Raw genomic sequence first — 14405 nt, 5'->3', positions numbered from 1 at the left:
TGTGTGTTACCCCCAGACCTGTTGTGTGTGTGTTACCCCCAGACCTGACCTGTTGTGTGTGTTACCCCCAGACCTGACCTGTTGTGTGTGTTACCCCCAGACCTGACCTGTTGTGTGTGTTACCCCCAGACCTGTTGTGTGTGTGTTACCCCCAGACCTGACCTGTTGTGTGTGTTACCCCCAGACCTGACCTGTTGTGTGTGTTACCCCCAGACCTGACCTGTTGTGTGTGTTACCCCCAGACCTGTTGTGTGTGTGTTACCCCCAGACCTGACCTGTTGTGTGTGTTACCCCCAGACCTGTTGTGTGTCTGTTACCCCCAGACCTGTTGTGTGTCTGTTACCCCCAGACCAGACCTGTTGTGTGTCTGTTACCCCCAGACCTGTTGTGTGTCTGTTACCCCCAGACCTGTTGTGTGTCTGTTACCCCCAGACCAGACCTGTTGTGTGTGTTACCCCCAGACCAGACCTGTTGTGTGTGTTACCCCCAGACCTGTTGTGTGTCTGTTACCCCCAGACCTGTTGTGTGTCTGTTACCCCCAGACCTGTTGTGTGTCTGTTACCCCCAGACCTGTTGTGTGTCTGTTACCCCCAGACCTGTTGTGTGTCTGTTACCCCCAGACCTGTTGTGTGTCTGTTACCCCCAGACCTGTTGTGTGTCTGTTACCCCCAGACCAGACCTGTTGTGTGTCTGTTACCCCCAGACCTGTTGTGTGTCTGTTACCCCCAGACCAGACCTGTTGTGTGTGTGTTACCCCCAGACCTGTTGTGTGTTACCCCCAGACCTGTTGTGTGTCTGTTACCCCCAGACCTGACCTGTTGTGTGTGTGTTACCCCCAGACCTGTTGTGTGTGTGTTACCCCCAGACCTGTTGTGTGTGTGTTACCCCCAGACCTGACCTGTTGTGTGTGTTACCCCCAGACCTGTTGTGTGTCTGTTACCCCCAGACCAGACCTGTTGTGTGTGTGTTACCCCCAGACCTGTTGTGTGTCTGTTACCCCCAGACCAGACCTGTTGTGTGTGTGTTACCCCCAGACCAGACCTGTTGTGTGTGTTACCCCCAGACCTGTTGTGTGTCTGTTACCCCCAGACCAGACCTGTTGTGTGTGTTACCCCCAGACCTGTTGTGTGTGTTACCCCCAGACCTGTTGTGTGTCTGTTACCCCCAGACCAGACCTGTTGTGTGTGTTACCCCCAGACCAGACCTGTTGTGTGTCTGTTACCCCCAGACCTGTTGTGTGTCTGTTACCCCCAGACCTGTTGTGTGTCTGTTACCCCCAGACCAGACCTGTTGTGTGTCTGTTACCCCCAGACCAGACCTGTTGTGTGTCTGTTACCCCCAGACCTGTTGTGTGTCTGTTACCCCCAGACCTGTTGTGTGTCTGTTACCCCCAGACCTGTTGTGTGTCTGTTACCCCCAGACCTGTTGTGTGTCTGTTACCCCCAGACCAGACCTGTTGTGTGTGTTACCCCCAGACCAGACCTGTTGTGTGTCTGTTACCCCCAGACCTGTTGTGTGTCTGTTACCCCCAGACCAGACCTGTTGTGTGTGTTACCCCCAGACCTGTTGTGTGTGTTACCCCCAGACCTGTTGTGTGTGTTACCCCCAGACCTGTTGTGTGTCTGTTACCCCCAGACCTGTTGTGTGTCTGTTACCCCCAGACCTGTTGTGTGTCTGTTACCCCCAGACCTGTTGTGTGTCTGTTACCCCCAGACCTGTTGTGTGTCTGTTACCCCCAGACCTGTTGTGTGTCTGTTACCCCCAGACCAGACTTGTTGTGTGTCTGTTACCCCCAGACCAGACTTGTTGTGTGTCTGTTACCCCCAGACCAGACTTGTTGTGTGTCTGTTACCCCCAGACCAGACTTGTTGTGTGTCTGTTACCCCCAGACCAGACTTGTTGTGTGTCTGTTACCCCCAGACCAGACTTGTTGTGTGTCTGTTACCCCCAGACCAGACTTGTTGTGTGTCTGTTACCCCCAGACCAGACTTGTTGTGTGTCTGTTACCCCCAGACCAGACTTGTTGTGTGTCTGTTACCCCCAGACCAGACTTGTTGTGTGTCTGTTACCCCCAGACCAGACTTGTTGTGTGTCTGTTACCCCCAGACCTGACCTGTTGTGTGTCTGTTACCCCCAGACCTGTTGTGTGTCTGTTACCCCCAAACCAGACCTGCCACCACACCCCCAGCACCACCACACCCCCAGCAGCACCACACCCCCACACCCCCTGCAGCACCACACCCCCTGCAGCACCACACCCCCAGCAACAACACACCGCCAGCAACACACCCCCTGCAGCACCACACCCCCAGCAGCACCACACCCCCACACCCCCAGAAACACCACACCCCCCAACAGCACCACACCCCCTGCAACCACACCCCCTGCAGCACCACACCCCCACACACCCAGCAACAACACACCCCCAGCAGCACCACACCCCCACACCCCCTGCAGCACCACCACACCCCCAGAAACACCACACCCCCTGCAGCACCACACCCCCAGCAGCACCACACCCCCTGCAACACCACACCCCCTGCAGCACCACACCCCCACACACCCAGCAACAACACACCCCCAGCAGCACCACACCCCCACACCCCCTGCAGCACCACACGCCCAACAACACCACACCCCATGCAGCGCCACACCACCCCATGCAGCGCCACACCACCCCATGCAGCGCCACACCACCCCATGCAGCGCCACACCACCCCATGCAGCGCCACACCACCCCATGCAGCGCCACACCCCCACGCAGCACCACACCCCCTACAGCACCACACCCCCTAAAGCACCACACCCCCTATAGCACCACACCCCCTATAGCACCACACCCCCTATAGCACCACACCCCCTATAGCACCACACCACCTAAGGCACCACATCCCCCAGCAGCAGGTGTGAGAGAGCAGAGCTGCGGTCCAACGTCCCTTATTTGAATATCTTAACTGACACAGTTCTCAGTCACACAAACAATCCAGAGCTCCTCACTTAGAAACGAATCTAGATAAATGACCTGGGGCCCACTGCTTCCATCATCAGGAAGTAACTAATCTAGATAAATGATCTGGGGCCCACTGCTTCCATCATCAGGAAGTAACGAATCTAGATAAATGATCTGGGGCCCACTGCTTCCATCATCAGGAAGAAACGAATCTAGATAAATGACCTGGGGCCCACTGCTTCCAACATCAGGAAGAAACGAATCTAGATAAATTACCTGGGGCCCACTGCTTCCAACATCAGGAAGAAACGAATCTAGATAAATGATCTGGGGCCCACTGCTTCCAACATCAGGAAGAAACGAATCTAGATAAATGATCTGGGGCCCACTGCTTCCAACATCAGGAAGAAACGAATCTAGATAAATGATCTGGGGCCCACTGCTTCCATCATCACTTGATGCCACATCAGGAAGTGCTATTTAAAATGTCACAATTACGACAAATATACAGATATGATTATAAATTTAAAAAATGAACTGTTTTAGGTGAGAAATAGGCATTGGTCTGTAGCCCCCCCCCCCCCCCCCCCCCCCCCAAAAAAGCGAATAAATTCACGAGCTCCACAACGCCTACTTCACCCATAATCCACCAAGGTTTTCCAGCACACAGCTTTGACCTACTACAGTAGCTATGGTTGGTCTATTGTGCTTCAAACTATGTGCCTGTCTTAGGTCAGTTAGGATCACCACTTTATTTTAAGAATGTGAAATGTCAGAATAATAGTAGAGAGAATGATTTATTTCAGCTTTTATTTCTTTCATCACATTCCCAGTGGGTCAGAAGATTACATGCACTCAATTAGTATTTGGTAGCATTAAATTGTTAAACTTGGGTCAAATGTTTCGGGTAGCCTTCCACAAGCTTCCCACAATAAGTAGGGTGAATTTTGGCCCATTCCTCCTGACAGAGCTGGTGTAACTGAGTCAGGTTTGTAGTCCTCCTGACAGAGCTGGTGTAACTGAGTCAGGTTTGTAGGCCTCCTGACAGAGCTGGTGTAACTGAGTCAGGTTTGTAGGCCTCCTGACAGAGCTGGTGTAACTGAGTCAGGTTTGTAGGCCTCCTGACAGAGCTGGTGTAACTGAGTCAGGTTTGTAGGCCTCCTGACAGAGCTGGTGTAACTGAGTCAGGTTTGTAGGCCTCCTGACAGAGCTGGTGTAACTGAGTCAGGTTTGTAGGCCTCCTGACAGAGCTGGTGTAACTGAGTCAGGTTTGTAGGCCTCCTGACAGAGCTGGTGTAACTGAGTCAGGTTTGTAGGCCTCCTGACAGAGCTGGTGTAACTGAGTCAGGTTTGTAGGCCTCCTGACAGAGCTGGTGTAACTGAGACAGGTTTGTAGGCCTCCTGACAGAGCTGGTGTAACTGAGACAGGTTTGTAGGCCTCCTGACAGAGCTGGTGTAACCGAGTCAGGTTTGTAGGCCTCCTGACAGAGCTGGTGTAACCGAGTCAGGTTTGTAGGCCTCCTGACAGAGCTGGTGTAACTGAGTCAGGTTTGTAGGCCTCTTTGCTTTTTCAGTTCTGCCCACAAATGTTCTATGTGATTGAGGTCAGGGCTTTGTGATGTCCAATCCAGTACCTTGACTTTGTTGTCCTTAAGCCATTTTGCTACAACTTTAGAAGTATGCTTGGGGTCATTGTCCATTTGGAAGGCCCATTTGCAACCAAGCTTTAACTGATGTCTTGAAATGTTGCTTCAGTATATCCACATCATTTTCCGTCCTCATGATGCCATCTATTTTGTGAAGTGCACCAGTCCCTCCTGCAGCAAAGCACCCCCACAACATGATGCTGCCACCCCCGTGCTTCACGGTTGGGATGGTGTTCTTCGGCTTGCAAGCCTCCCCCTTTTTCCTCCAAACATAACGATGGTCATTATGGCCAAACAGTTCTGTTTTTGTTCCATCAGACCGGAGGACATTTCTCCAAAAAGTACGATCTTTGTCCTCATGTGCAGTTGCAAACCGTAGTCTGGCTTTTTTATGGTGGTTTTGGAGCAGTGGCTTCTTCCTTGCTGAGTGGCCTTTCAGGTTGTGTTGATATAGGACTTGTTTTACTGTGGATATAGATACTTTTGTACCTGTTTCCTCCAGCATCTTCACAAGGTCCTTTGCTGTTGTTCTGGGATTGATTTGCACTTTTCGCACCAAAGTACGTTCATCTCTAGGAGACAGAACGTGTCTCCTTCCTGAGCGGTATGATGGCTGCGTGGTCCCATGGTGTTTATACTTGTGTTCTACTGTTTGCTAGTGTCCAGTCATTAGGTTTGTGTAACCAGTGTCTAACTAGTGTCCAGCCATCTTGGTTTTTGACGGCAGCCGTCTTGGTTTTTGACAGCAGCCGTCTTGGTTTTTGACGGCAGCCATCTTGGTTTTTGACGGCAGCCATCTTGGTTTTTGACGGCAGCCATCTTGGTTTTCATTTGAAACATCTTTTCACCCTTTGCTTCTTTATAACAAATGCAGAGACAGGGGCAATCCATGGAAATGTAAAAGTGAGAAGTAGGCAATGGTCTGACGCCGATAAAGGAACTTCACGAGCATCACAATGCCCACCAACGCATTCCTGCACACAGCGTTGACCTACTACAGTAGCTATTGTTGGGTCTATTGTACATCAAAACAACGTGTATGCAGGTTGCTTAGAATTCAAAAACCTTCTCAAAAAAAAAGGCTAATTCCTACTCTTCAGGGGAAGAATGGACTTTACAGTGTCCTGCTATTAAAATGTATTTTCAGTACATTGAGAAAGTATTCAGACCCCTTGACTTCGATATTTTTGTTACGTTACGGCCTTACTCAAAAAATGGATTAAATCTATACACAATACCCCACAATGACATCACAATACCCCATAATGACATCACAATACCCCACAATGACATCACAACACCCCATAATGACATCACAACACCCCATAATGACATCACAATAACAAAGCAAAAAACAGGTTTTAGACATTTTGGTAAAAGTATTACAAATAAATACTGAAATATAAATTACATAAGCATTCAGAGCCTTTACTCGGTACGTTGATGAAGCTACAAGCTTGGCACACCTGTATTTGGGGGAGTTTCTCCCATTCTCCTCTGCAGATCCTCTCACGCTCTGTCAGGTTGGATGGGGAGCGTCACTGCACAGCTATTTTCAGGTCTCTCCAGAGATGTTCGATCGGCTTCAAAGTCTGGGCTCTGGCCGGGCCACTCAAGGACATTCAGAGACTTGTCCCGAAACCACTTCCGTGTTGTCTTGGCTGTGTGCTTAGGGTCATTGTCCTGTTGGAAGGTGAACCTTCACCCCAGTCTGAGGTCCTGAGCACTCCGATTCAGGTTTTCATCAAGGATCTCTCTGTACTTTGCTCCGTTCATCTTTCCCTCGATCCTGACTAGTCTCCCAGTCCCTGCCGCTGAAAAACATCCCCACAGCATGATGCTGCCACCACCATGTTTCACCGTAGGGATGGTGCCAGGTTTCCTCCAGATGTGATGCTTGGCATTCAGGCCAAAGAGTTCAATCGTGGTTTCAGACCAGAGAACCTTGTATCTCATGGTCTGAGAGTCCTTTAGGTGCCTTTTGGCAAACTCCAAGCAGGCTGTCATGTGCCTTTTACTGAGGAGTGGCTTCTGTCTGGCCTTTCTACCATAAAGGCCTGATTGGTGGAGTGCTGTTGAAATGGTTGTCCTTCTGGAAGGTTCTCCCATCTCCACAGAGGAACTCTGGAGCTCTGTTAGAGTGACCATCAGGTTCTCAGTCACCTCCCTGACCAAGGCCCTTCTCCACCGATTGCTCAGTTTGGCCGGGCAGCCAGCTCTAGGAAGAGTCTTTGGTGGTTCCAAACTTGTTCCATTTCAGAATGATGGAGGCCACTGTGTTCTTGGGGACCTTCAATGCTCCAGAAATGTTTTGGTACCCTTCCCCAGATCTGTACCTCGACATAATCCTATCTCGGAGCTCTAAGGATAATTCCCAATTCCTTCGACCTCATGGCTTGGTTTTTGCTCTGACATGCCCTTCTCCAGGATTGAGACAAGGCAAAGATCTGTCTCGGAGCTCTACGGACAATTCCTGCGACCTCGTTGGCTTTGTTTTCGCTCTGACATGAACTGTCAAATGTGGAACCTTTATATAGACAGGTGTGTGCCTTTCTAAATCATGTCCAATTAATTGAATTTACCACAGGTGGACCTCCAATCACGTTGTAGAAACATCTCAAGGATGATCAATGGAAACAGGATGCTCCTGAGCTCAATTTCAAGTCTCAAAGCAAAGGGTCTGAATAATTATGTAAATATTATTTTTAATACATTTGCAAATATTTCTAAATACCTGTTTTCGCTTTGTCACAATGGGGCAGATTGTGATGTCACTATGGGGTACTGTGATGTCACTATGGGGTACTGTGATGTCACTATGGGGTACTGTGATGTCACTATGGGGTACTGTGATGTCACTATGGGGTACTGTGATGTCATTATGGGGTACTGTGATGTCACTATGGGGTACTGTGATGTCATTATGGGGCAGATTGATGGAGGAAAAAATATTTAATACATTTTAGAATAGGGCTGAAAAGTTTTAAACAAAATGTGGGGAAAATGGGTTTGTATAGTTTCTGATTTGTTTAAATATAAATTTAATTTAACCTTTAATTTAACGAGGCAAGTCAGTTCAGAACAAATTCTTATTTACAATGAAGGCCTACCCCCGGGTCAAACCCGGACGACGCTGGGCTAATTGTGCGCCACCCTATGGGACTCCCAATCACGGCCGGATGTGATACAGCCTGGAATCGAACCAGGGACTGTATTGACCCCCTCTTGCACTGAGCTGCAGCGACCTTAGACCACCAGGGAGTCCTCGATGCACTGTGTATATATGTACTCACATGTTATACATCTTGCTTGGTGACTACAGGCTGGGTTAAGGTCAGGTGACTACAGGCCAGGTGACTACAGGCTGGGTTAAGGCCAGGTGACTACAGGCTGGGTTAAGGCCAGGTGACTACAGGCTGGGTTAAGGTCAGGTGACTACAGGCTGGGTTAAGGCCAGGTGACTACACTGTGTATATATGTACTCACATGTTATACATCTTGCTTGGTGACTACAGGCTGGGTTAAGGTCAGGTGACTACAGGCTGGGTTAAGGCCAGGTGACTACAGGCTGGGTTAAGGTCAGGTGACTACAGGCCAGGTGACTACAGGCTGGGTTGAGGCCAGGTGACTACAGGCTGGGTTAAGGTCAGGTGACTACAGGCCAGGTGACTACACTGTGTATATATGTACTCACATGTTATACATCTTGCTTGGTGACTACAGGCTGGGTTAAGGTCAGGTGACTACAGGCCAGGTGACTACAGGCTGGGTTAAGGCCAGGTGACTACAGGCCAGGTGACTACAGGCTGGGTTAAGGCCAGGTGACTACAGGCCAGGTGACTACAGGCTGGGTTAAGGCCAGGTGACTACAGGCTGGGTTAAGGCCAGGTGACTACAGGCCAGGTGACTACAGGCTGGGTTGAGGCCAGGTGACTACAGGCCAGGTGACTACAGGCTGGGTTAAGGTCAGGAGACTACAGGCCAGGTGACTACAGGCTGGGTTAAGGCCAGGTGACTACAGGCCAGGTGACTACAGGCTGGGTTAAGGTCAGGAGACTACAGGCCAGGTGACTACAGGCTGGGTTAAGGTCAGGAGACTACAGGCCAGGTGACTACAGGCTGGGTTAAGGCCAGGTGACTACACTGTGTATATATGTACTCACATGTTATACATCTTGCTTGGTGACTACAGGCTGGGTTAAGGTCAGGAGACTACAGGCCAGGTGACTACAGGCTGGGTTAAGGCCAGGTGACTACAGGCCAGGTGACTACAGGCTGGGTTAAGGCCAGGTGACTACAGGCCAGGTGACTACAGGCTGGGTTAAGGTCAGGAGACTACAGGCCAGGTGACTACAGGCTGGGTTAAGGCCAGGTGACTACAGGCCAGGTGACTACAGGCTGGGTTAAGGCCAGGTGACTACACTGTGTATATATGTACTCACATGTTATACATCTTGCTTGAAGCCTTGACTCCTCCGATGGGTATTCTTCTGATGATGACAGAGGAGTTCTTGGATATCAGGGCCTCGTCGTCTTTGTATTCTACAGATCAGAGACGAGGGAATTACTGGTCTGTCTGTTGGTAGTCCCCCGGTGCGCCATCCCAGATATCTAGTCCCCCGGTGCGCCATCCCAGATATCTAGTCCCCCGGTGCGCCATCCCAGATATCTAGTCCCCCGGTGCGCCATCCCAGATATCTAGTCCCCCGGTGCGCCATCCCAGATATCTAGTCCCCCGGTGCGCCATCCCAGATATCTAGTCCCCCGGTGCGCCATCCCAGATATCTAGTCCCCCGGTGCGCCATCCCAGATATCTAGTCCCCCGGTGCGCCATCCCAGATATCTAGTCCCCCGGGCACCATCCCAGATATCTAGTTCCCCGGGCGCCATCCCAGATATCTAGTTCCCCGGTGCGCCATCCCAGATATCTAGTCCCCCGGTGCGCCATCCCAGATATCTAGTCCCCCGGTGCGCCATCCCAGATATCTAGTCCCCCGGTGCGCCATCCCAGATATCTAGTCCCCCGGTGCGCCATCCCAGATATCTAGTCCCCCGGTGCGCCATCCCAGATATCTAGTGCCCCGGTGCGCCATCCCAGATATCTAGTCCCCCGGGCACCATCCCAGATATCTAGTTCCCCGGGCGCCATCCTAGATATCTATATCTAATATAAAATCAATCCATCTTATCTATTCAATTTACATATGACGTTTTACATTCATGGTTGTCAGGAAGTGTTTTTAAAGTACACTGGCCTCAACCCCCCCAAAGAGCAAGCAGTTCACAGTAGAAGGAAGAAACCATAAGAGGAACCAGACTCCCTGACTAGGCCTAACCCCACCATGCCAGCACCCAAGCCAACCACCTGGGCTGAAATAAAGGGGTTTTGTGGATGATGGAACCTTACAGGTAGGGCCAAATAAAATAAAATAAATGCATATAAAATGAACATTTCCCTTCAACGAAACGGCTCAAACCCATTGACCCTCTTCTCTATTCAAGCCCTGTCACAAAAACATATTTACCGGGCCCCATTTGACCAGTAACCACAGTGGTTGTCTGGCTGTCAAGACCTCTTCATTCGAAATGGGTTCCCGACGGTGATTATTGATCCCTGTGGTTGACACTAGTTTATTGGTGCTTATTGATCCCTGTGGTTGACACTAGTTTATTGGTGCTTATTGATCCCTGTGGTTGTCACTAGTTTATTGGTGCTTATTGATCCCTGTGGTTGTCACTAGTTTATTGGTGCTTATTGATCCCTGTGGTTGACACTAGTTTATTGGTGCTTATTGATCCCTGTGGTTGACACTAGTTTATTGGTGCTTATTGATCCCTGTGGTTGACACTAGTTTATTGGTGCTTATTGATCCCTGTGGTTGACACTAGTTTATTGGTGCTTATTGATCCCTGTGGTTGACACTAGTTTATTGGTGCTTATTGATCCCTGTGGTTGACACTAGTTTATTGGTGCTTATTGATCCCTGTGGTTGTCACTAGTTCACCTTATTTAACGTTAGGATTTCCGTCCAGGCCCCGTTATGTGCTGCTTCCCGATGGGGGTTCAGCATCAGCAAACGGCACGGAAAGCCCCTGCACTTGAGCTATAGCTCGTCAACCAACTTACTAGTTAGCTTTTTATTTTTAAACTTAGCTACCTAGCTGTCATCCGAGGTTGAAGCAGTAACCTGGTTAGTTAGAAAGTAGCTAGTTAGCAGTTAGCAGCAACAGGACAGTCAAACACAACACGTGTGTTTTGTCTGATAAAGTGATGGTAGATCAGGACTATATAGGTGATACGGGAAAAACATTATATATATATATATATTCAACACGAAGAACTCAATAACATGACATTATACATTTCATAAAAGTTTTAAAAATGTCTGATTTGGGGGGGGGCTTTCCGTCACTGGACAAATGTGTTCTTAGCTAATAACTAGGTAGCAACAGCTGTCGGCAGCTTTGACATCCCAAGTGATTTAACTTAGTTAAGATAAATAAAAATGTCTTCCTTTAAAAAAACAAAACACAGATGATGAAACTACTTTCTTACCTTCTTTAGTTTGTGCGTTGGTGATTTGTAGGCCGCAGTCGACAGCTTTGAGTCTCTCTCGACCCATGATCTGTCTTTTCAGGTCGGCCAGAGTGATGTTCAGGCCATCGAAAGTGACCGTGTCGTAGTTGAGTTTAGATGAGAATTTATAATGTACACAAGACATGGTGGCAACGAAAAGGGACACAGACGGGTTCACTCGATGTCCCCAGACACCAAACGGATCATATGTAAGAGGGAACTCAACAAGCTGTCCAAAATGACACAGAGCAAGTTCAATGGAGGTCGCTGAGTTTTTAATGTAGCTAAATGTTAATATCTAACGCGTCGGAAGGGGAAGAACAAAAAAAAAAAACATGCTGATTGTGAGTTGTCAAATGGACTGAAATCACTTGTTTGTTGGTTTTGTGTTTTTTTTTTTAGAGTTTTGTACCGTAGAAACTGGCCCAAAGCAACACACCGCCTTCCAGAAACATGGTGGGGGAAAAGCAATTTGACCCGATACTTCAATACATAAAATAAAGATCAACAAAGTGTCCGAGAGCCAAAAGGTAGGAAACTAAGACTAGTAAACAGTAAATAAAATAAAAACGTTACTTGCGTCCTTACTGTCCAAAAAAAATAAATAATAATAAATGCGATCACTTAAGAGAGAATCAAGAGTTTGAAAATAAACAAAAAAACAGCGCAAACACGACGGTATGTAATAGCTAATTTATTCCCTGTGTAAAAGGGGTAGCTAACTAGTTCATGTGAATTATGACAGAAAATAAAGACAAGTCTGGCCTTCTCGTAAACGCTAACGTGTAGCTAACAGTTAGCTTGCTGATAGCTTACAGACAAAACCCAAACAAGCTACCTAAGACACTGTCAACTCAAATGACATGAAGACATTAACCGGATACTACAACAAAAACATTAATATTTCAGAAACTATATAAATATATAGTCATTACATTCCATGCAAATATCTGAATAATGTTGTATTCCTTTCCATTTTGAGTTGTCCAGAAATCAACCAGCTGTGTCGACTTCCCACAGAGACAAGAGGAGAGAGCTGTCATTTTGGCTCGGCGGCCTTTCTGCGCATGCGCAGGAAAAAGGAAAGGCCACGTTCAGAACATCAGTCGCTTTGCTTCCTGCGCAGTCGACTGATGACGCAATCCAACACGTTTCCCCAATGGACAAGGTGTGTGACAATACACACCAACGGGTAAATGCAGAGGGGTCTTTTACTCAGTTATAAGGATTTTTTTTTTTTTTTTTTTAGCATTTTGACACGGTAAAACCTAAAGATTTTTGAAATTGTTTTAGATGCCATTCCCCTCAGGTGTTGCTCTGTTATTCAGGAAGGTGACCCTCAGAACCTACCTTCTATTGACCCTGTTGACTCATCAGTAGGAAAGACCTGACCCTCAGAGCCTACCTTCTGTTGACCCTGTTGACTCATCAGTAGGAAAGACCTGACCCTCAGAGCCTACCTTCTATTGACCCTGTTGACTCATCAGTAGGAAAGACCTGACCCTCAGAGCCTACCTTCTATTGACCCTGTTGACTCATCAGTAGGAAAGACCTGACCCTCAGAGCCTACCTTCTGTTGACCCTGTTGACTCATCAGTAGGAAAGACCTGACCCTCAGAGCCTACCTTCTGTTGACCCTGTTGACTCATCAGTAGGAAAGACCTGACCCTCAGAGCCTACCTTCTATTGACCCTGTTGACTCATCAGTAGGAAAGACCTGACCCTCAGAGCCTACCTTCTGTTGACCCTGTTGACTCATCAGTAGGAAAGATTTGTTTCTCTTTTGGTCCATTCAACAACAGAGCGATACGAACCTTGTTTCAGCAGGATATTGTATCTATACCTTATGTCATGCCTTATGTCATGCCTTATGTCATGCCTTATGTCATGCCTTATGTCATGCCTTATGTCATGCCTTATTGGAATGGATGTGCTGATCATATCTGTTGGGAAAAAAGTTTGAATGTTGCCACACACATACCTACCTACTTCTTAACACAATTAAGGAAGTTTCCTTTAAAATGATTCATAAATATTATCCTGCCAACCACTATATGAAGAAGTTTAAGGAAAACATCAACTCAAATGGCTCCTTTTGTAATGACCACCCAGAAACAGTTTTGCATCTTTTTGGGGGGGGGGATTGTATTCATGTGAGAAAACTGTGTCAGTAGATTTATAATTGAACACATTTATGAAGATTTTACACTATTGTGGAGAGATGTACTGTTTGGATTCTTTACCTACAATAGAAATAAGCTGAAACATTTTTATATAATTAATTTCATTATTATTTTGGACAAATTTCATATACACAAAATGTACATTTACAAACACATTTTCTCACCTTACAAAAATAAATTGAACTGTATTTTAAGGCAGTTAAATTCTCTACTAACAAAAAAAGCTGTTAGAATTGTAAGTGTACGCATGTCCCTTTAAGGTCCTTGTGTAATTGGAACGTGATATTGTACCCCCTAGCCCCGCCCCCTAGCCCCGCCCATAGCCCCGCCCCTAGATCGATTGTCCATTGTATATAATATATATATATATATATATATATATATATATATATACTTGTGTTCCTTCATGTACTCTCTGTATTGATTTTTTGTTAATAAAAAATAAAAATAAACAAAAAAGTGTGACAATATCTATTTTACCACTGAGAAGAATTTAGGTACCAAGCTACTGAGAAAATGTTGTGCTGTATCATTTTGGCCCGGTAGTATGAGACATTTGGGTAGATTTTGTGTAGCACAAAAGCGCTTGATATTGCCAATTAACTCAACACAAGAATGTCTTGAACATATAACTAAATATAATCGTGGCGATTGTAGAAGCCTGCCGTAAGAAACGACTCATTTTGCAGTCCCCTGGATATTACATTTAAAAACTACATCTATATTCACCAGTAGATGGCGGCCTAAAACCATTTATGATAAATGTTCAAAACGAGGCTTATCCTTTGATTTAACATCTATTATTTTGTCTTGTGGAATTATCTCTGATCAGGTGGGCATATCTACAGTAAAACACCTGCGCAGCAAGCCCATGTGTCTTATAATGGGCCTATTATAACCTTCCAATGATGCTTGCTGAGGAGAGAAGTTATTATCCTGCTCCTCATTTGTTATCCTGCTTCTCATTTGTTATCCTCCTCCTCATTTATTATCTTCGTCCTCCTCATTTATTCTCCTCATTTATTCTCCTCGTCATTTATTATCATCCT

General features: G+C 47.1%; 1 protein-coding gene across 1 annotated transcript in view; it reads right to left on the bottom strand.

The window, feature by feature from the left end:
- Positions 1-12404, bottom strand: part of LOC110513551 (E3 ubiquitin-protein ligase RBBP6) — a 55799-nt gene extending 43395 nt beyond the window's left edge. The window contains exons 1-2 of the mRNA XM_036972117.1: positions 11153-12404; positions 9039-9138 (exon numbers count right to left, since the gene is read on the bottom strand). Of these exons, the coding sequence (XP_036828012.1) occupies positions 9039-9138; positions 11153-11318 (266 nt within the window). The 5' untranslated portion in view covers positions 11319-12404. The remainder of the gene's footprint in view (positions 1-9038; positions 9139-11152) is intronic.
- Positions 12405-14405: the final 2001 nt, after the last annotated feature.

The sequence above is a fragment of the Oncorhynchus mykiss genome, unplaced genomic scaffold, assembly GCF_013265735.2.
Source record: "Oncorhynchus mykiss isolate Arlee unplaced genomic scaffold, USDA_OmykA_1.1 un_scaffold_120, whole genome shotgun sequence".
NCBI lineage: Eukaryota > Metazoa > Chordata > Actinopteri > Salmoniformes > Salmonidae > Oncorhynchus > Oncorhynchus mykiss.
This window is presented reverse-complemented; position numbering and strand designations above follow the sequence as displayed.